This window comes from Galleria mellonella, unplaced genomic scaffold (genome assembly GCF_026898425.1).
Source record: "Galleria mellonella isolate WM207_F2 unplaced genomic scaffold, CSIRO_AGI_GalMel_v1 utg962, whole genome shotgun sequence".
NCBI classification, from domain to species: Eukaryota; Metazoa; Arthropoda; class Insecta; order Lepidoptera; family Pyralidae; genus Galleria; species Galleria mellonella.
The window spans coordinates 1,046,263-1,069,898 of NW_026442180.1; the positions used below are offsets into that span (position 1 = coordinate 1,046,263).

At 33.1% G+C, this 23,636-nt stretch overlaps 1 protein-coding gene across 9 annotated transcripts in view; it reads left to right on the forward strand.

Moving 5' to 3' along the window:
* The window catches only part of LOC113522883 (innexin shaking-B), a 174,655-nt gene that overhangs the window by 111,707 nt on the left and 39,312 nt on the right, over positions 1 to 23,636 (forward strand). For 4 of the 9 annotated variants that reach the window (XM_052902880.1, XM_052902881.1, XM_052902877.1 and 1 more), the window contains exon 2: positions 22,774 to 23,509. The exons of 1 other annotated variant lie outside the window; for it this stretch is intronic. In XM_052902880.1, coding sequence (XP_052758840.1) covers positions 23,138 to 23,509 — 372 coding nt within the window. In that variant the 5' untranslated portion in view covers positions 22,774 to 23,137. Of the gene's footprint in view, positions 1 to 22,694; positions 23,510 to 23,636 lie in introns of all 9 variants that reach the window. 4 more of the 9 variants (XM_052902882.1, XM_052902884.1, XM_052902876.1 and 1 more) reach the window with 3 other exon arrangements.

Consider the following 23,636-nt stretch of genomic DNA (forward strand, 5'->3'; position numbering starts at 1 on the left):
TTTGGCTTTAACGTGGTTTTTCGGTGCAATGAACTCGAATCGAATGTTTGGACAAATATTTGTATTACGTTGGTGCAACACACAAAAATACACTGAATCACGAACGTATCTCCGGATTTGGTTTATGGATAGTGGTTTTATGGCATTAAATAGTAGATAAATATAACTTATATTGCCACGTGAACATTGGATTCCGATTGATCATAATATTTTATATCACTACGTATTACTTTGTGGTTTGCAGTTACGTTTTAAGTTTATTTAACAGTTACGACTTTTAAGTTTACAATTTAACACGTCGGTTTGAACGGGATATGCGTGAAACTGGGTACAGAGGAATAACACCTGAGTGTTCAGGAATGAAAACGTAGATTGGACGGTACATTCTGTTATGTCCATGGTTTTCATTTTCCATCAGGAGGGCCATCAGTTTGTTTGCCATTCTAAGTTGTATAAAAAAAACGTAGTTTGCGGTCTTTTCTAGGACGCCAACTACGAGTTATCTCGTCCTGTGTTTACTCGCCATTTATGTACACGAATAAACTCGGAATATATCAGTGCTAATATCCATAGATAGCTTCTGGAAAGAGAATAAAAAACAATGCTGGTTTGCATGAATAGAAAATTGTTTAAAAAATGAACCAAAAATATAATTATAAAAATGAATTTAGATTTAAGATATAAAATAATGTTTTAATATTTGTTTGCTTTTTTTATGCTTTTTGATGATAACTGTGCACTAGAATTACTGTTTTAATGATATAATGTGATTAAATCAAATAGTCATTTTAGGTTAGATTTCTAAGAATTGCATTGGCTGTCAACGTGTTAAGTACATATTTTTTGTATCTGTAATTTTGATGTTTATCGATTAATGGACTATGACAGCACTATTTGTGATGGACAACTCTAGTTGTATAATGGCCTTTATAGACGGGGGACATTTTATTCGCGGACTTTTCCTCTTATATTTTCTTAGTTTCCTCACATTTTTAAAACTGTTAATGATCTTAATTATCATATTATACCAGCTATTATCTGTCCATTATTATGTCCATAAGCCTTCTCCATAGACTGCTGCTACCCGCAAAGGAAATTAAGTTAGCGGTCCCACATGTCCATCATCTACTAAGGTCTTTCTCTGTTTCGACGACTATAACGTTGTCAAGAATATTCTAAAGGTGCTAAGTCCTTTTGCTTGATTTTAAAGATGATTTTGTAACTAATAAATAAAAGTCAATAAATTAATCAATAATTTATTTGCATATACATAAATTATATATAGAATCTTAGTAATTCTCGCGTTCCCTCTTGAAAATCATCGTGCTTAATTCTAGGTGAATTCATCGCTATGGGCTAACTGGCCTGCCTTTTTATCTTCACCTATCAAACATCATCAAGCGGTGTTACCATTCCATTACCACTCATTAAAGAAAACTTTATTTTTGTTACTATATTTCTTTGGCAAAAATGTTTAATTTCTAATGATGTAAATTTCACTGTGTATATTTATTTTTGTCTAACTGTGAATGCATTTGAGATGCGGGTGCAGGTTTGAATCTATCAGATAGAGCTGTCGGAATGTTACGCTTTTAAAATAATATTTAAAGATCCCGTGAGCACAATTTGAATTTTAAAATGTTTTCAAATAGCTAAGTATAAATTTGTTACTTTTTTTTTAGTTTAAATCTACTAGATAAAATTATTAGGAAAGCAATTTACTAACTCAAACAAAAATTGCTATCATAGACAAAACTCTCTATGTTTTAAGAGCCTGCAGTGTTCTTATATAAGCGATATTAGAAAATTCATCTAAACAACTAAAAAATATCAACAAAATAAATGAATATTGATAGTGTTCTACACCTATTTACATATGCTTCTTCATTGACAGAATATCACAAACCGAATCAAATATCTTTATAAATAGCATTATAAATAACCTAGTTACTTTGTTGTTTAAAATTTTCAATTTCAATGAACGGGTCACATAGATTTCATACAAACGATATTTTTTATTCAAAGTGACGCGGGCCTGATCTCTATTTTACATATGTCAATATTTCGCGCCAATTTTGCCTATTGTCTTATCTGTAGCAAAAACTTTTTTTTAATCGAGTCGCCATTTAGAAAGTTGTCTATGACTGTCCTATTAGCTTAGCGCGGATATATAGCGTCAGTAGGTTCGAATCGTGTCGGGGTCGGTGTAAATAAATAATCGTTCAAAGCCCGCGCTCGAATCCCAAATAGCTCTCAATATTATACTACATTCGTTTTTAAACGGAATGTTTACACGAATTATGAGTGCGTTTATTTTGTTTCAATATCAAAGGAAGAATCGTGCATATTTCACTAATTTATTTATATTGATTTTTATATACTTACTAATATTATCTATTTATTTTGTAAACACAATTCACTATAAAGCGAAGAAAGTTGGCAGATACCTTTATACCTGATAGACTTCAAAAAGAGGAAGTTGTCAAACTAATTGTATTTTCTTAACTTACTTATCGTCGTTAATCCGTCGACGTCGTTAAATCTGAAGGCCTACCATGAAATATTTTCCGAAACTTCGGGGACGAACGAAACAGAAATCTGATGTTAAAATTACATAATACATGCCGTTTAAAATTATTAGAAATGTTAAAATATTGTTCCTTTATACTTTTATGATAGGATGTATGACGAACGAAATGTAAAACTCCATTTATTGATCTGATTTTGGTAAAAACAAAAACACAAAATTGAGTCCGAAATTTCGGAATTTCATTTCATGGTAGACCACCTGAGCTCATTTTGAGGACTTTTTTTTATCAAAAGAGTATTTTCTCTGTAATTTCCACATTAATTTTGTCAAAATTGAACTCGGTTTTTTATATGAGAATTCAAAATAAATCTCTAACAGGCCATTTGGTCACTGTGAGATGGCAGGAGACTTATGCTCATTTATAAGGAATTGTGACAATGATATTCTAGAGAACTCCAGCATTGTTTAATATTTGCCCAAAATGTACTTAAAAAAAATATTCAAAACAAACCTTCATATGCTTCTTCATCAGACTTCAAATTGGTGCTCAGAGGCGGTTGGGTTACAGAGTTATAGTTTTTGGCAAAAATATACATAGAAACGAGCCCAAATATGATGGATTTATCATCGTTTACCAGTTCTTATGGACACCTTTTGTCTTCATCATCAGACTAGCTCGATGGTACCATAATATTGTCATAGTATTATATTATCTGTGATATTGTATTGTCATAAAACTTACATAATAGATTGCAAATTTTTAACGGAAACACTTGCACACTAAAAAAAGAAAAACTTGTAAAAAGAAAGGAACCTGTAATTAAGATACTATATGTATTTTTATATGTTAACGCTTCTTTCCTTGTAATTCTTAATAGGAAACCATAACAGTGTTCCTTCAGCTGCGTTCGTAAGTCGATCGATTTACACGAGGTATTCAAATCGAGTCTTGGCTGCATGACATTGTGTCCTTAGACATGTAGGGATTAAAAAGAGTGAAGTATGTAAACACTGGCAGCCATACGCTTTAAAAAGTATAACAAATTGTCTATTGCTTAAAGAGAAATTTATATTAAGTTAGTTCGGACTTCATACAATGAATTAAATTTATTGTTTTATCGTGTTTTACGCAAAGCAATGTACTTATTATATTATTATAACATTAAGATAGTTAAAAAATTTAAATATTTTTTTCTTTGATTAATCATCTCTATTTGTTACGTTTGTTGACATCCGATGACGTGTAACATGATTTAAGTTTTTTTATCGATTAACTTTTAAATCCCGTGCTGAAAGTATTTTTCGAGTATATCGGATATAAAACAAAAGAACGTCTTAGCGCAATTCCGTCGCATGCAACTTTGGCGTCACAGAAACATTATTCATCTTGTCGGCGGAAACGGCGGATTCCTCAGAGACACTTCAAAATATACCACGTGAATCATATACGTACGTTAAATACTTACAACCGAATCAAATACAGCAAGTACATTTTCTCAGAACACAGCAGGGCGGTCTGTTCTTAGCATACGGTTGACTGAACAATGGAAAATGTTTACAATTACTTTAATTTTATGATTTCTCTCTGTCTTTGAAGACGGCACGGGTGATCTTAAGTTCTTTAAGCTGTCTGCAAATGGTACGATTTTTTACGGGATCGGGTCTAGTAGTAAGGTCAATAAGATTTCATATTTGTTGATTTGTTTGTCCTACTCTTTATCTCTCAATCGATCATGTGAATCTTGTTACACAATTTTAAAATGTTTTAGAAAATTTTAATTTAGTTACGACGAAATCATTACTAAGTACAAATCGTTATTTATTTACAAGGGGAAAGGCTAAGGAACTGAGCCGTACAGTCTGTATTTTTTTTTTTACAGAATATTTAATTTATTTATTTAACAATTTATTATTCCAATATTTTTACAGATAATATTCTATATGACGACCATCCGTCATAATGATTGACTTCAGCCATTGATTGTCCATTATATGGGATACAAAGGAATTTACACAAAAAATAAAACTTTAAAAGTAAAAGATTATTACCAGAGGGAGACTTTGTTCAAAAGTCGTTTGCTTGGACACCTCTGTCTCAGTCATGTTTATAGCGTGAAGCAGTTGTGTTTGCATGGCTGTGTTTCGGTTTGAAGGGTGGGATATGTCAGTGAATTTACAGGATATAGAGAAATAACACCTGAGTCTTCAGGAATGCCAACTCATGGGCGAAACAGTGTACTCTGTTATGTCCATGGTACTGCTCAGGTCTATAGGCGACAGTTACCACTTTCCATCAGGTGGGTCGTCAGCTTGTTTGCCATTCTAAGATACATAAAAACAGTATTAAGTTGGATATAAAATAGAGGTATTTAAAACCATAACTTGATACACGAAGCGCTTTGCATCTTCCTTCATCATGCGTACAGCCAAGGAGTGAAACTGTCTCCCTGCTTATGTTTTTCCATCCAAATATAATCTACATCAAGGCAAAGGTGAATAGGCTATCCCTGAATCTGCGAGCTCCATCTTAGATTACATTATCGCTTCCAATAAGGTGAAACCATAATCAATCGCGGGGCTCTTCAATAGTAGAAAAACAACAACTTATATTGTTTAGAACCTATGAATCAATCTGCGGAAAGTTCGTATAAAAGTGTTCATCAATAGTAGAAAACAACAAGTTCTGGTCTATATTGTTTAGACTAACGAAACCCCGTCCATAGCCCGCTTCCGTTGAAGAGCAGCGCGTCGTAATCAAGTTTCTCTCGAAACTATGGCCGTGAAATTTTTGCCGATCTCAGAACAGTTTATGGGGATATGCTATGAAGGAATATACAAGTGGCTATATATATATATATATATATATATATATATATATATATATATATATATATATATATATATATATATATATATATATATATATATATATATATATATATATATATATATATATATATATATATATATATATATATATATATATATATATATATATATACTATATGCATTTAAAAAACAAACAGAGTTTCGTGCCTCCAATCGAACTGTTTATAATTATTCGTCTCCATCCAAAGGTTGCCTGGAAGAGATCGCTCTTAGCGATAAGGTCGCCCATTGTTTTCTTGGTGTAATATTTTCTTGTCATTGTTTATATTTATAATAAGTTTTGAATGAATAAATGAATAGTTTATTTTCTCTTCACAAAAGGTAGAATAAAGTGACAACTTGAGGTACAATTTGATATGAAGACCAATTTTGTGGGAGACTGGTTCTTGCGGTAGGTTTAGAAGAACTTGTTACAAGTCACCAGTTTACTATTGTAATCTTATGGAGGAAACAATAAAGAGTATCTATCTATCTATATGTACTTAATTTATTCTCTGCATTAGTGACCTAGATGCTGTAACAGTATTATTATTGCCAATCTCTTATAAGCATTTGACATTCAGCCTTCGAGTCAAACATAAAACCGCAATCATTTGTCTGTCTTCTATTTGTATTTTACTAATTGGAACTTATGTTTAGTTCGTTAATATATTTATGGGCCTAATATATTTATTTGTATAATAAGCAATCTCTTTGATGTTTTTTTATTTGGCGGGAACGTTGCATCACACGCATTTCCGTGTCCAATCTACGTACAGTGGTGAAATTTTGTAATAGCCTCTAAGCGTTTATTGATTTATTGATAGGATTTCTAACTACATGAGAGTTACAACATATTTTAATATTCTTGTATCCATTTACATCTTAAAAAAGATCGTGATGAGTTAGGAATCCTGCAATCGTAAAATATTTATACCTTTTATAAGACAAAAATAGAATTGTCCCGCCCGTGCTCTTTTTTTCTTTCTTTTTTTTTTTATACAACTTAGAATGGCAACAAACAAATAAACACACTTTTACACATGTATAATATTACTAAAGATTATTATAATTATAATTTATAATAATTACAATTAATTACAATATTAATTAAATTTTATTGCACCTTATATAGAACCTGTGTATATAAGGTGCAATATATAGCCATGTGGTCCCGGCATAGAATAAGCTACCATTTCCTATCCTGTAGGTGTCGTAAGAGGCGACTAAGGGAGGGCGAATATTGGACGGCAGCGTCCCTCTTAAAATACCACTAAAGTCTAACTGGGGTTGCCAATCCGCCTGCCAATATTGGCTATTGACAAAGTCCCCGATAGGGGGAGGGCCTATGTCCAGCAGTGAACAGTTAACAAGAATTTTAAATTGAAACGCAAAATCCATAGTAATAAAACTCTAAGTACATCGCGTACAAATGTTCCATTCAACGTGAACAAATAAGTAAAGGCGGTACCTTTACTTATTTGTTCCTACAGTAAGTCAACGACACCGGATGGGTGTATGTTTCTCAAATGGTGGCAGCATTGGCATTTTTATGACTTCAGAAATACCGACATTGGGAGACTTTGCATTCATACATTCATACTTTCACCTTTTATATAAATCAATTGGCATTTTATATGTTACGGTTCGATAAATCTACATGGTTTTGTGTTAAATCTTTGAGTGTAGAAACATTTTCGAAATCTTTAGATTTGATTTTTTTTCACAAAATCATATATAGGTGTGTATTCTATAATTAAAAAAATATATGAAGTAAAAAAAAACAAGGTCAATTAAAATACCTAACGAAAAATAATTTCAAAAATAAATCACAATTTGTAGGCTTTAACCAATATGAATCGAATATCAAGAAATGATCAATTTGTTTTTCAAACATATTCCAAATTCTGAACTAATGGAGATATAGTAAAAAGATGGCTTTGATTGACTAATGACTGTTATCAAGAGGATAGGATAAGTCAAAATCATCAGATAGTTCGTCTAAAATGACAATCGTAGCCCATCGATATACAAATAAGCCAAAGATGCACGTTCGCGTACAATATTCACACTTAACAAAGTTATTCTGCCTGCTTAACAAATATATCTTTGATATTGCGTAAAAATAATAACTTCTAATTGTGAGTACAAGCATACATCGATGTACGAAGAGACGTTTTGTAGATACATTAGGCAGGATAAAAATATTGATGCAATAAGTATTTTTTTTGCTTTATAACGAAAAATGTAGCTTCAATCATTAATACATACATGAATTAATCCTACCTATTGTAAAAGGAAATATTAAAATTGGTTACGTAATCTTAATTGTTTTCGATATTACTTAAAAATAAGATCGATTTTTTTACTTTATTATATTTTTTCTGGTCACAAAGGCGTCAAACAAACATACAGTCTGTCTGATATTAAAAAAATACAGAAGACTACATTATTTGGTCGTATTAATTAAATCATTTTAAATAAAAATTATTAAAACGAAACTTAGAACAGGGCTTGTGGGGAAATGAAAATATGAAATTTCTTGTCTAGATTATATACTTATTTAAAAAAAAAATAAGAATATTTCAGAACAAACACCACTGACTGATTAAAAATAGTGCACAATTTGCTTGAACGTGTTTTATTTTCGGTGCCGCGTTGTAGTCTCTGATTGCATGTCTTTGGTTTCTGTGTATCAATGTAGTGTGAACCTATATTTAAGTTTCAACCTAACGCTAAATGCTCTTACGATGTCAGTTGTCATTATTTCTGGCAAGTGCCGCCATTTCCGACTGTCAAGATTGACATTTGGACAGTTGTATCCGTTAAAAATAATGCTTTAAAGTTATATTGATAAATGCGAACGTTTGTTACCTCTTGACGAGTGAACGACTCAACGAATCATTATAAAATTTAGTATACATACATTTATATTTATAGATATATATATATATATATATATATATATATATATATATATATATATATATATATATATATATATATATATATATATATATATATATATATATATATATATATATATATATATATATATTAATGATTGTCAAAATTATCACAAAAAATCAGTAAATTCGAAAAATTTAATATTTAAAACATTAGATTAACAAATAATTTAAAGAAATAACGCATCTGAATCGATTCCAATATGTGTATTTATATTACAGTCTAGTCACATTCCGTTCCGGCCACGATCAATCTCGAACTGTTTCAACTTAACTATACCAAGACAAGATCAAGAACGAATCGAGATCGATATTGTAATGTTGATCCAGCCTTATTACATCAAGACCGCACTGAAACCAAACCGTGCTCGCCGTTATAGTGTGAATCCAGCTTTATAAGCACAAAAAACAATAGCTTGACTGTATTTTTTTTAATGGTTGATAATGGATACGGTATACACTAGCGGGACACCAGTGAGAGATGATAGGTGAGGATGAAGCAGGTCAGTTAGCCCATCGTGACGAATTCAACAAGAATTGTTCACGATGATTTCCAGGGGGAACCACGTGGAGATCGACCTAACAGGGTATATTGCTAACAATGGGGCTGTCAAACTCCATTGCTAAAAATCTCTTTCCTCTTCGCTTGACTGTTACCATCACCTAACCTAAAAACAAAAATTACAAAGTGACTCAGCCTGTCGATAAATTATCCTAATTCCCGGACATTTACACAGATTAAAATATTTAAAAAGACAAATTCTATAATCTATTCTCCAATTACTCCCACTTGATGTATGTACGTGTAAATAAAGACATCGCCGGGCCGGTTTTGTGAATGAATAATTCTATATAATTGGAGTGCGTCAGTTTGGCGCGCTTGCCAACTCTGTTCCCGCGGTCACTGACGCGTACTCTATGGATATTACGTTAATTATTCTGTGGCATTTATTTTATCTATGATCGCTTTTTTCTAAACATTTTTCATTATCAATTCATCATCTAAATTAATATTACGATTTGATATTTTTTCTTTGTTTTTTTTTTAACACAAAAAAAATATAACTGATTTTAAATGTTCTTTGGATATAATACAGTGCACACAGCGAGTAATGTAAGATGTATTTTATTTAAAAAAAACCTACTTTCTGTACTAGCCTGCTATGAATTGATAAAAATAGCAACTTAGTCTATCTTTCGTCCTCTTTTTATTAATTATATTTGTATAAGAAGAAAGGAGGCAACCATATGATTTACAGTTTTTATTTTATCATTCCTTCTATGTAATTCCTTGTTCTTCATAAAAATGTCAAACATCTAGGATTCCAAGTCAAAAAAACAAATCTATTACAGTCATTTTTAAAACTATAATATTCAGTTTTTACGAATAAGGTGATAAATCTATAGAAGATCTCTGATATTTATTACATACCATCAAATTAGGTAAGATCAAACGCGAACCTATCTAGAAATTAAGACGTCAAATTTTTTATTGTACCCCAAACTACAAAATAAATGATCTAACTTTATGATTTACTGTAAATGTAATTCTGAAGCTTTTTTCGTTTCACTAATATGAATGCGTTCCATTCTACGCTTAATATTATAAATGTACGTAACTGACGTGATTAAATATTGTGTAGTGAAATACTCGGAATAGAAATTGGGTTTTATAAAAGCCATAGTGGGCATATGAATTATGAATAGATGGACTTTTAAATGGATTAAGATGGAATGGTACACTCAACAAAAATAACAGTATACAATAGCATATACAATAAGGATGACACACCTGTCCCAAAACATGCGTGGACGAAATGGCAGTCGGGGATTAATCTATACTTATAATAAATCTGTAGAGAGGTCAATTCTGTACATGAATTATATTTTTAAAATAACTATCAGGGGATGATTAGTGATCGATACTGATACCAAAAATGCAATCAGTACAATTTCTGTATGTTCATTATAGAAACAAAAACTACTCGACGGATTTTAACGAAACTTGGTACAATTATTCTTTATACTCCTGGGCAGGTTATAGTATACTTTTCATCACGCTACTATCAATAGGAGCAGAGCAGTGAAGGGAAATGTTAAAAATGTCCACCCGTGCGACGCCGGGACGGGCCGCTAGTGGTTAATATGGAAGGTTGTAGAAAATTTGGTAATAACAATAGTATTCGATCTTTGAGTGTTGCCAGTCGCACACATACTAATGGTAGCGGAATTAAACAAAATAATTCTAATTAAATAACCAGCGATATGGATTTTTCAAAAATAACTCCCAGTTTAATAAAATAGACAGGGATGGATTTAGGGCAGTTAATACATTGTGACGAATTTCTTAGAATGAAAAGTGGCATGATCGAGACTAGACCAAATATACTGGGCAATAGAAACTAGCAACTCCAGTAAACAATTAACAGTTCCTTTCCCTAAGAATAGATAGATAAATGTGGAGGAAACAAAATAACTCTGAATCGAAGTTTGTATTGTTTCGATTGTATTTATTTATTTATTACATCTGGGTGAGCCTTACAGTCTTCCAATACGCTCACCCAGGAAATTATGAGTACAATAACATATAAAAAAGGAATATTACACAAAGATATTAAACAAAAAATAATATAAAAATATTTAACTGAAACAAAAAACGTTTGAACACAAATACTCTGTGGTCACTCGACGAAACTCCAGCAAGTTGGAGGCAAATACATCCAATTGTATTATTTCTGTCTACTCCAATAGGAGATTAGGTTTAATTGTATATTAGTCTCATAATATGTTCTGAAACCAAAAACATTAATGTCCTTTTAAAAGACTTCTATCAGGGCAACTGAACATCTCCAAAGAGACAGATCGAAAAAAGAAAAAATATTTTGTTCATATCATACTAAAGTGCTGGAGAAGGATGGAGAAAATTAGCTGGAGGGATCGAATTAGCAATGAAGAGGTCCTACTTAGGGTTAAGGAAAAAAGACAAATTATTAGAACTATTGAGGACAGAAGGGGAAAAATGTTGGGACATTTGATACGACACGACGAACTTATGAACATTATAATAGAAGGTAATATAGAAGGAAGGAGGGGAAGAGGGAGACCGAGACATAGTTACATTAGGCAGATCAAGGAAGGAGTTGGTGTCGTGTCGTATTAAAAAGGTGAAGAGACTCGCTGAAAATCGTAGTGAGTGGCAAGAGCTCCACCGATAAGAGCGCAGCTCTTAAATAGGATAGATAGACATACTAAAGTAAATAAATACCACTACCCTAAGCTTGTCTTGAAAAGATTGGTTTAGCAACAAGAGCGCATTACATACAGGTCTTATATAATAGTATCGTTACATTTATTAATTGCTTTTTTTATTACCTACATATATGCAATAAAGTATACTCATTCATTTATTCACTAGACATGTTACACAGCGCCATCTAGTCCCGATCTAAGTAAAACTTTTATTAAATAACTAATAAGACTTAATATATATGGTATTATTAAGTAGACTCTTGTATTGTTCCGCAATAAAATTCTTTTAATAAATACCTGAACGTTTTTGCAGTTACTTTACTACTTTTTTTTTTTTTAAATATATACATAGTGCGAGAAAAAAAATCAGTAAATTGCCTCAAATGAATATTAACGATTTTGATTTAATCCTGTAGACGATAGAGAAGTAAATACGCTTTAAGAAGTTAATCATTAAATAAACAAAGGAGCGATCACTCCCATCGTATTCACGGGTCCATGCAAATATCGTAGTGCCAACCATATGGAGATCAGATTAGCGATATTAAAGAGGTGATTACCCTCATGAAAACAGTTTGTGTTCTAATTGAGACTTTATATTCAAAACGATTGGGTATAAAACCGTTTATATACTCCCGTCACTATGAAACTCGTTGTAACATATGGATCACAGAATAAATGGGTTATGGTCTTCCACTGTGCCATAAACTCCCTAACGGACTTGTGATGTTCCCATTGTTTCGTATCACGGCATTAATTAAGAAACTCCAAAGGGAGGAGATTCTCAGTTCATCTGATTTATTTTCTATTTTGTTAAGTATATCTAATGAGATCTATTATGGAAGTTTTTTGCGATATTATGTAAACAAAAATCAACAGACAATATTTGGAATTTATACTTTAAAAAATTCAGTGACAACAGTCATGGTACACAGAAGTCGAAAAAAAAATTGTTTTGAGAGTTGCCACAGGATTAAATAAAAAAAAATGTGTAGTTGTTTTTTAATTAATATAACATTTGTTGTTCATTTTTTTTTAATATTAGCCAAAACAGGCCTCCACCACAAGTGAAACTGTTAATATATACTTATTTTGGAGGTTTATTGATACCTTCTAATTTTAACAATATCTACTTATAATTTATCTATAGGTAACGTAATTAACGAAATAAGTCATTAAAATTAATAAAATACAAAAAAAAATTAGACAAATTCAAAACCTCCCTTATTTTAAAACAATATGCCATAAGTTTACAAAATAAATAAGGAATATTTTGTGATATATTCAGCACATAATTACATAAGTAATAAGAATATGAATAAATACTTTTATGCAATAATTTTACTACCAACATTAAAAAACAATTTTGAATGCGTTCATTCATTCCCAGACAGATTGCCGCGTTCTCTACCGCAGAAATCCTATATTAGCTCATGAATAAAAAAGAGCTTTATGTAAAATTTCATAGATATCCCGTGAATAGTAGAGCTGCAAGCAGAGAAAAGTAACTCATTTATATTTACATTGCGTTAATTTAATATAATTTAATTTTATCCAATGAAACAATAATAATATATGTTTATTATGCTTATAGAAAAGAGATGTTTTACAGCTTTAAAAAGTAACCTATGTATTTTATTATAATGTGTGAAAATAGAATGGTAACTCAGCTTGCAGTTTTTACAATAGTATTCCTGAATGTCTCTGAATGAATCCCATTCGTGTTTCAACCTTGAAGCAGCTGTGTTTGCATGGCTGTGTTTCGGTTTGAAGGGTGGGATATGGCGTGAATTTACTGGGTACAGAGGAATAACACCTGAGTCCTCAGGAATGGAAACGCATGGGGGGTGTCATGGGCGAAACAGTATACTCTATTATGACCATGGTACTGCTTATGTCTCTAGGTGACCGTTACCACTTTCCATCAAGTGGGCCGTCAGCTTGTTTGCCATTCTAAGTTATATAAAAGAAATGTCTTACTTAAAATTTAGTGTATGTTTTATCTTGATTCATACTCTAGGAGTAATCTTTTTAATTGATTTTCCAATTTCTGAAATGCACACTTATGAAGTAGCCTAAATGCCATTAAATAACATTAACTTACCACAGTAATTCTTTATACTGTAATATTAGTAAAAGAAAGAATATTCCAGATTGATAAAGTGCCAACATTATCAGAGAAATATATAAGTGACGGGCGTATTCCGCGTTTCCTCGAGAAGGCTGCCACCGCCATTGAAAACTTACGGAAACCCTCGACAACTGACCACTTCCATTTCCGAGATACGTTATCGGACCCCAAATACAAACGAAGGGATTTCGTGACCTTGAGCTTACGAGAGGTTTCGATGCTTTTTCCAGTTTGCCATTTCCTCTATCAAATATATTTTATTTTCTAAAGTATAACATTGATTTAAAAGTTGTTTATTGAGAATGTTATAAAAAAACTTGTATAACAATAGCAGATTTAGTTCCATTAAAAAAACCGGCTACAATTGTAAAAAATTAGTTTTGGAAAAATTTTGATTAAAAAAACAAACTATTGAACTGCTTTTGATAAAAAATCTATGCAACCAATCTATGTATATTCTTACAGTTAAATAATCCAAATCGGTTTATAAATAACAGGAGTTCAAAAAGTAGTTAATAAAATAAAAAAAATACAGCTGAATTGAACACCTCCTTTTTTTAAATCGGTTGAAAAATAATAATCTGCGATGCATTATCACATCCTTATTATGAATTTTACAAAAATATTTCATTAATTTTTATCAAATTCATACTTTCGTTTATATTTTTTTATGCGATATCTCTGTTAGTTCTGAACCGAATTAGATGATTATTTTTGTATTGTATAATATCCAAAGTACTGTTCATGTCTACAGGTGACAATCAACTTTATCTATCAACCTTCAATTCATGTCCATTCCAAGTTTTATTAATAAAAGTTTAGAGAAGTTTAGCATTACCCCCAAGATGGTCCTCTTTTATTCATGGCACTATTAAAGTTGTCATTTCTCTTTGAATTTATCTTTATAAAGTATTTACTATGTAAGAAAGATGTAATGTTTATCTCTCATTCAACTTTTTCTGCTTAACAATACGTACTTGTGTCATACATCATTTTGTATCATTAATTAAGTCAAAATCATCAATTTTCATAATACAAAATGATGATAATGAAAGTTCTTAAGGAAAAGTGCTAAAGTGGTAATTAATCACTCGATTGATGATAAGTATTGCAATTGCATGTGTTTAGTTTTAGTTTTAGTTTTAAAAACTTTCATTATCATCATTTTGTATTATGAAAATTGATGATTTTGATGATGCATGCTAGTAAACACTAGCAGAGTATTTTTTAAATAATAAATCAGTCATTTATTTGCCTAAACACAGGTACAGTTAAAAGTTTGATGTTGCAGAATGTGTAAAGCGTTATGTTATTAAATAATTTTTAATAATGCCAATTACAATAATAAATAACTTTTTTTTTATACCATTGTGGTGGCAAACAAGCATACGGCCCACCTGATGGTAAGTGGTTACCGTAGCCTATGAACACCTGCAATACCAGAGGTATTACGCGTGCGTTGCCGACCCTGAAGAAACCTCTTTACTCTCCTTTTGAAGAACCCCATGCTGTAGTCTCTTGGGAAAACATCGGCAGGGAGCTCATTCCACAACCTGAGTGTTCGTGGGAGAAAACATCTCTGAAACCGCGCAGTACGCGACCATTGAGGTTGTAGGACATGAGGATGAACTCCCTGTCGATGGCGAGCCGTATGATGGTAGAAAGTGGCTGTGGGCATCATATTGAACAATTCCTCTGAGCACAAAACTTATGTTAATTCAATTCAAGTAATCAACCAAATACATTTACATACAATTTATTAAACATTTATAATTTTTTGAAATTAGAAACATTGAAAAATGTTAAATTGTCTTTGAAAATTGACAGATATATGCGACATTGCCACACTTCGGTATGCAAAAGGAATGAACACTTAACGTGGGATCAATATGGGAGCGAAGAATAGGGTTCACCATGGTCCCATATCAATTTTGTCGCTATTTTAAATAACGTTTTTTTTTCTATGGAAAAATATGAAATTAGAATTCCGCCTCCTTTGAATAGTGGTCGTAAATTAATCGAGTCATTACCCGCGGTTTCGGCAGATCTTCGTCCATTTAATTTTGACAAACTGCTATTATGCAGTTGATAGATGAGGGTAGACATACATTATCGTTTCATTTTAATATTAGTTGTCGAAGTTTGACAATGTCGAAATTATCTGGCAATCTGCAAATTTCAAAGTCAATTAAACAATCCTATTGATATTATAAATGTAAAAGTTTGTGGGAATCGATGAATGGAGGTTTGTTACTCTTTCACGTAAAGATTATTGAATGGAACACAGAACTTTTTATGTATTGTTTTACGCGTGCAAGACTGCGAGACACAACTAGTTTTTAATATTTCTGATTGATTATTTATTAATAAGTTTACTTTTTTGCCGTGTGGTCCCGGAATAGACTGGACCACCCCTTCCTTTGCCATGTCGTAGGAGGCGACTCATGGTTGGGGATAGGGCAGCAGCATCCCTAAAATACGGCTGCTAATCCGCCTGCCAAGCGTTCCAACCACTGGCAAAACCGCCCATTAACAGGGGCCTATGTTTAGCAGTGGACATTTTTTTTTTTGACACCAGTTAAAGATGATAGGTTACGACGAAAGCAGGTCAGTTAGTCCATCGTGACGAATTCCACTAGAATTAGCCACAATGATTTCCAGGAGGGAACCGTGTGGAGGTCGACCTGATAGGGTGTATTGCTAGCAGTGGGTCAGTTAGCCCCCATTACTAACAATCCCTTTCCCCCAGCAGTGGATAGTTAACGGCTGATAATGATGATTTATATTAATATTTCTGATTTTGTTTCATAAACCAATAACTTCAATATGGAAACGATATGAGAGGTAAACCTGTAAAATATCCAAAAAAAAAAACATCAAAATCGATGTAGATTTGTTTTTTTTTTTATATACAGCTTAGAATGGCAAACAAGCTGACTGCCCACCTGATGGAAAGTGGTAACCGTCGCCTATAGACATGAGCAGGATCATGAACATAACAGAGTATACTGTTTCGCCCATGATACCCCCCATGCGTTGCCATTCCTGAAGACTCAGTTGTTATTTCTCTGTACCCTGTAAATTCACGCCATATCCCACCCTTCAAACCAAAACACAGCCATGCAAACACAACTGCTACACGGTAGAAACACGAATGGGACAGAGGTACCCGAGCAATCGACTTTTGTACAAAGTCTCCCTCTGGTAAAGGTTAAGATAGTGTGTAACAAAATAGGTACAGATAAATTGAGATTGTCCGCGTTTTTGAGCTGGCTTCAAAAGTAATGTTTCATGTCGTAAATTTCGTTTATTTTCGAAAACCACGCGCCATCTATTCAAATATAATGTTTCAAATTTTTCGTTTCACCCCGCCAAGCGTGAAATTATCTACCACAAATATATTGGGTTTTATTTTATATATTGTATGCACATCGGTTTATTCCAATGGTTGATTGCATGCCCCGCAGTACTGACGCTCCATACACTATTTTTATATTAATACACAATTTTTTTTTATACAACTTAGAATAGCAAACAAGCCGACGGCCCACCTGATGGAAAGTAGTAACCGTCGCCTATAGACATGAGTAACATGGACATAACAGAATATACTGTTTCGCCCATGATACCTCCCCATGCGTTGCCATTCCTGAGGACTCGGGTGTTATTCTTCTGTACCCAGTAAATTCACGCCATATCCCACTCTTCAAACCGAAACACAGCCATGCAAACACAACTGCTTCATTAGCAATTCGACCCGACTTCGCGCGAGTAAATAGACTTTTTAAAAGTAATACATACGCCTATATTACTATGTGGCCTGTACATAGGTCATGGGGACATTGAGGGGTTTTGTCAGTTGCCATGCTTGGTAGACGGGTTGGCAACCGCAGTTAGGTTTTGGTGATGTTTAAGAGGGACTCTGCTGCCCATCCCTCGATCATTAAGTTCCCTTAGTCGCCACTTACAAAACGGGAAAAGGAGATATGGTCCATTCTATGCCGGGACCACACGACACTTAATTATATTATATTTGAATTTTACCATTCAGCGATTTATTATTGTTATATCAGCCATGTTGAACATAAAACTTCCCTGTAAGGAAGGGGGGGGGGGGTTCCCAGTAGTTGTCACGCTTGGTAGATGGGTTGGCAACCACAGTTAGCCTTTGGTGACGTTTTAAGAGAAACGCTGCTGTCCATCCCTCGAGCAATAAGGTACTTTAGTCGCCTCCTACGACATTTACGAGAAAAGAAAAGGCGGACCGCTCTACGCCGGGACCACACGACGGACTATCCATCAATACGATTTCTTATTTAGATCCACAGAGCAAATACTGTTATTAAAAGATTAACTGTTATTTTTTTTTAAATACAGAGATATCAATATAAAATATAGCGCACTGTCGTGTCTCTTAAATTCTTGTCTTTAGTATTATGTTGTGTCTACGTTATTAACTACTACGTGATCTGTGACGTGTATGTTTTGTAAACATGAAAATGGAATGGTAACCCCGCCGCCGGGGGGGAAAGGGATTGTTAGCAATGGAGTTTGACAGCTCCATTGCTAGCAATATGCCCTAGTATGGGCTAACTGACCTGCTTTTATTTTCACCTACCATCCTTCACTGGTGCCCCGCCAGCGTATACCGTTAGCGCAGGCGGGGTGACTATTTCATTATCACCTAATAAAAAAATAAAAAAAAATTCTCTATCCAAAGGTTGCCTGGAAGAGATCGCTCTTAAGGCCGCCCATTGTTTTCTCAGTGTAATATTTTCTTGTAATTGTTTGTATTTATAAGTTTACTATTGTAATCTTATGGAGGAAACAATAAAGAGTATCTATTTATCTTTTTAAGTAAGTACCAATATCTAATATTATTTGTGTGCTGTAAGAGATGCAAGATAAAATATATATCTATCTATTCATTTGTCTTTAACCCTTCTTTGCATACTGGTGGAAATTTCCATCATAACATTAAATGCCCAAAAATTATATAAAAGAACAAGTTCACTTTAAATTGATCGTGTCTGGATGCCTTTTATTGTCCATTGCAGAAAAAAAAACATAGCTGTCAAATTTATTTTTTTAACCATTTTTCCTTTAATGAAAAATGGTTAAAAAAATAAAATTTGACAGCATTGAACATGAATTATATCACCTTGATTTATTTCACCAGTAAAAAAAATCATGCAAAGAAGAGTTAAGCGCAAGAATACTTCAGTGCTATGATCGTGACGTTTTCTTGAAAATCACCGACAACCTAATGAATGGTTCCAATGAAATGATTAGCTAACATCTCTCTCGCTATTTCGTAGAATACAAAGCGTACCCATTCGTTACATCATTAGACAACACCGATGTTTGTCCGTTCTATTTGACAGTCCATTTTTTAACCACTCATTTTGAAATTACAAATTTATTTCAAAATACTTTTAGCGCGTGTGGTCTCGGCAGAGAGTAGACCACATACTTATTATATAAGTAAGACTTTTATCGATATAAAAAAAGAAAAAAACTAAAAAGTATCAAGTCAGTATGAACTATATTGTTTTCTTATCACATTGGATAAATACTTATTTTGTTTATTTTTTTTTTTTTAATGGGTTATAATGGTATGGTAACCCCGTCTGTGCTATCGGTATACACTGGCGGGGCACCAGTGAGCGATGACAGATGAAGATGAAAGTAGGTCAGTTAGCCCATCCTGACGAATTAAACTAGAATTAGTCACGATGGTTTCCAGGGGGAACCACGTGGAGGTCGACCTGACAGGGTATATTGCTAGTAATAGGGCTATTTGACAACTAACAATTCCTTTCCCCCCTTTCCCTATTTTGTTTCTATTGAAAACTTTTTTTTTACTTCAAAGAGAAGGAAATTGTATTTCCTTTTTTATGTTTGTCACCTCATAACCCCATCACTTGTAAACCGATTTGAAAAATTCTAATATTTATGAAAATGCTTACAGATTGACCCATAGATATTTTATTAATATAAATTCAGTAGTTTAGTTTAGTTAAATCAAAATATCAGATTTTTCCATAATTGAAGTAGCTTTCTTGTGGGCCATAATTTAATTATACATTTATTATTTCTCTCTCTTTTCATTTAAGAGTTTCCCCCTGTTCACTTCATACAATTTCTTACCTCTAGCTCTATACCAGGCCATATCTTCGACTTTGCAATACGACATGACACCTAGTGTTTCCTTTATCTGTCCCATGTACTTAACATTTATTTTTAACTAGCAACCCGCTCCGGCTTCGCACGGGTGCAATGCTGATACTATTCATTTAAATTACATGCTGTAAAGGGCCATATTGATCTATATCAAATGGACAATGTATTTACGGTACTTAATTGGATAAAAATTAATGCTGTATTGCTTAAAATCACTTCGTAAATAAGCCATTTTTTCCTGTAAAATGTAAAGAATAAAAAATAGTTATTGTAGATTATCCTTGAGAGATAGACATATACCATCGCGGACTTTTTGTTGACCTTTTTAAGATGTAAAACACTGTAGTACATTATTTTGATTTATCTCGTGGTGTTCAGCCTGCGTAAGCAGTGTAAGCGCAAAAAATGTATTAATTTACGACATCACATTAGAAACCTCTTAATTTATCAGTGTTTCTCTACAATATTATGCATGTATTATGCATATAAACCTTCCTCTTGAATCACTCTATCTATTAAAAAAACCGCTTATATATCCGTTACGTAGTTTTAAAGATATAAGCATACATAGGGACGGGCAGACAGCGATAGCGACTTTGTTTTATATTATGTAGTGATGAAACTAAATCTTAGATTATTTCATAGCAGTACATTAAGCTAAATTAGAGTACAGCTCATGTATGCAATAGAATCACAATTTCATTTATGAACGCTTATGTAAACCTGTAACTGTAAATTAGGAAGATGAATGAGCGAAGTGACTCATTTCTTACAGCGATTATTATAGTTTCAAAGAAGCGCTGACTCCTATAAACATTTCGCTGTCTGCGTAACTGATATATGGCCAGTGTCATTTAAAACGTTCTAATGTGTTTTTTTTTTCTTAATATTTTAATTCTACTCGTAAGCGTTCCGTGATTTGTGTATGTACATGACTTTTATTGTTTCGAATGATGTCTTCAGTTAAATGGCCAACTGCTTTGTTTAAAAAAAAATTTGTCATTCGAATGACAAATTTTATTTAGTTTTTTTTATGCAACTTAAAATGGCAAACAGGCTGATGGGCACCTGATTGAAAGTGGTAATTGTCACCTATAGATATGAATAGTACAATGGCCAGAGTATACTGTATCGCCCATGATACCCTTTATGCATTACCAATGTGGTATGCCTCTGTACCCTGTAACTTCACTGCCATATCCTACCCTTCAAATTGAAACACAGCCATGCAAACACACCAAATTTAATATAGTATCTATAATTTCTTTTTGAATTTTTTTTTAAGAGATTACTACAAAGAAGTATCTATAGCTTAGCATAGGAATGGGTATCATATTATCGTAAATTTCAGAATAACTACACTTATTCTATGATAAGATTTCCAATGACTTAATTTTAATTTTAATTATGTATATATATAATTAAGGAACTGGTTTTTTTATGGTTAAAAATGGTATGGTAACCTGGCTTGCGCTATCGGGATACGCTGGCGGAGCACCAGCGAAGGGTGATAGATGAGAATGAAAACAGGCCAGTTAGCCCATCATGATGAATTCATCAAGAATTAACCATGATAGTTTCCAGGGGGAACCGCGAGGAGCTCGACCTGGTTGGGTATATTGCTAGCAATAGGATTCTCAGTCTCCATTACTAACAATCCCTTTCCCCCATTAAGGTACTGGTTAAAATCCTATCCGTTTCGAAATGTTTCAATCACGCAATAATTATTGGAATATATCATTTCATAATAGAAATGTAACATATAGATTCATTCATATTTATATTATATATATATATATATATATATATATATATATATATATATATATATATATATATATATATTATATATATAGATATGATTCATTCATATTTAACCAAGCAATTGGCCTAATTTATGATTATTTTTATTAGGTAGTTTTTTTTTAATGAGTGATAATGGAAAGGTAACCCTGTCTATGCTATCGGGATACGCTGGTGGGCACCAGTGAGGGATGACAGATGACAATTCCACTAAAATTAACCACGACGGTTTTCAGGGGGAACCGCGTGGATATCGACCTGATAGGTTGTATTGCTAGCAATGGGTCAATTAGACTCCATTACTAATAATCCCTTTCCCCCCTTTGTTAGGTAGTTATCACTACTATATCAAGTTCGTTTTCGGTCATAAAATTATTTTTTAAATTTTTTTTTAAACAATCTTAATTACGTAATTTGGCGGTAAAAATGTAACATTGAAACAATCGGTAAAAAATAGACTCACTTTTGTATATAATATAAAAATGTATTTCTAAAATCTTATTGCAAGTTCCGTCTTTACTATTGAGATGTAGAAACTGTAAGAAAATAAAACGTAATGAACCGTTAATTGATAAATAAATACTAAATAATAGATAAATAGCATATTATTTTATTTATTTATTTAAACTTTAATGCCCAGTAAAATTCTATGTACATTTGACGGACTTAACACCGGACGGTGTACTCTATCAGTCAACCATTGGGTAAACCGAGAAATACGTAGGCGGTGCATTATATTATGTATTATATATAAAAATGTTGCATGCCAAACTGGCTAAATGTGCAAGCTACTTATTGTCATTAATTCCATCCCGTTATGTACCACATTTACAGCTAATAAATATCAAATAAAGTAAAATTACATACATATAGTTCCAATACATCCCGATTTTGTCTTCACAAATTTCTAATTTAAAAAAGAAATATATTATAACCTGTTCATGACATTGTCACCGTTAAATAGGTGCTCCGGTCGAGTCGCGTAATCTCACATAAATTACGCTCGCAACTGACCCAAATATAAAGTTTACATTAATTCTTAGAAGACTCGTTCCCCAGCTGTGCACAGCGACGAAATCAGTAAACCCAGGCCCGATGACTGCACGCCACGACACGTGACCAAGATGGACGCTGATCACCAGTGAAGTCATCAAAATACGAAGGATGAAACGGAGAAAATATGTCACAAGTGCTCTCACTACTCAAGTTCATAAAAATACCAAAGAAGCTACACCAACATGAGAATATATTAACGGGAAACAACACTGCCAATACTTAGTGCCTTACGTTAATGAACATAGTGAAACAATACACTGGTGCTTGTAGAACAATAATAGAGTAAATGACAAAAATAATGTTAGTGGACGTAACGCGCAATCAAACGGACAAAAGACTCCAGCGTTTACAATGTTAGACGTGTTCCGAGGTTTAAAGAATCTTATCAAAGTAAACTATGTACATATTGATTCGCCGGTGTTCAGGTTACATTATTCCATTACGGTTATTCTTCTGATCTCGTTTAGTTTGATTGTGACGACCAGACAATACGTGGGCAACCCGATTGACTGTATCCACACGAAGGACATACCAGAGGACGTACTGAACACCTACTGTTGGATCCACTCCACGTACACCCTCAAGAGTTTCTTCAACAAGAAGGTGGGCGTGGAAGTGCCGTATCCGGGCATCGGGAATAGTCGGGAGAAAGGCAAAGAGGATATGAACGACAGAAAAATCTACAAGTATTACCAATGGGTGTGCTTTTGCCTCTTTTTTCAGGTAAGTAGCTTTTGTGGACATCTGTTTGTTTATAAAAAATGTCTAGTCAAAGGTGAGCAAGATTTGTTTGCAAATGTCTATAGGTGACAGTTACCACTTTCCATCAGGCGGCGCGGCGGATTGTATG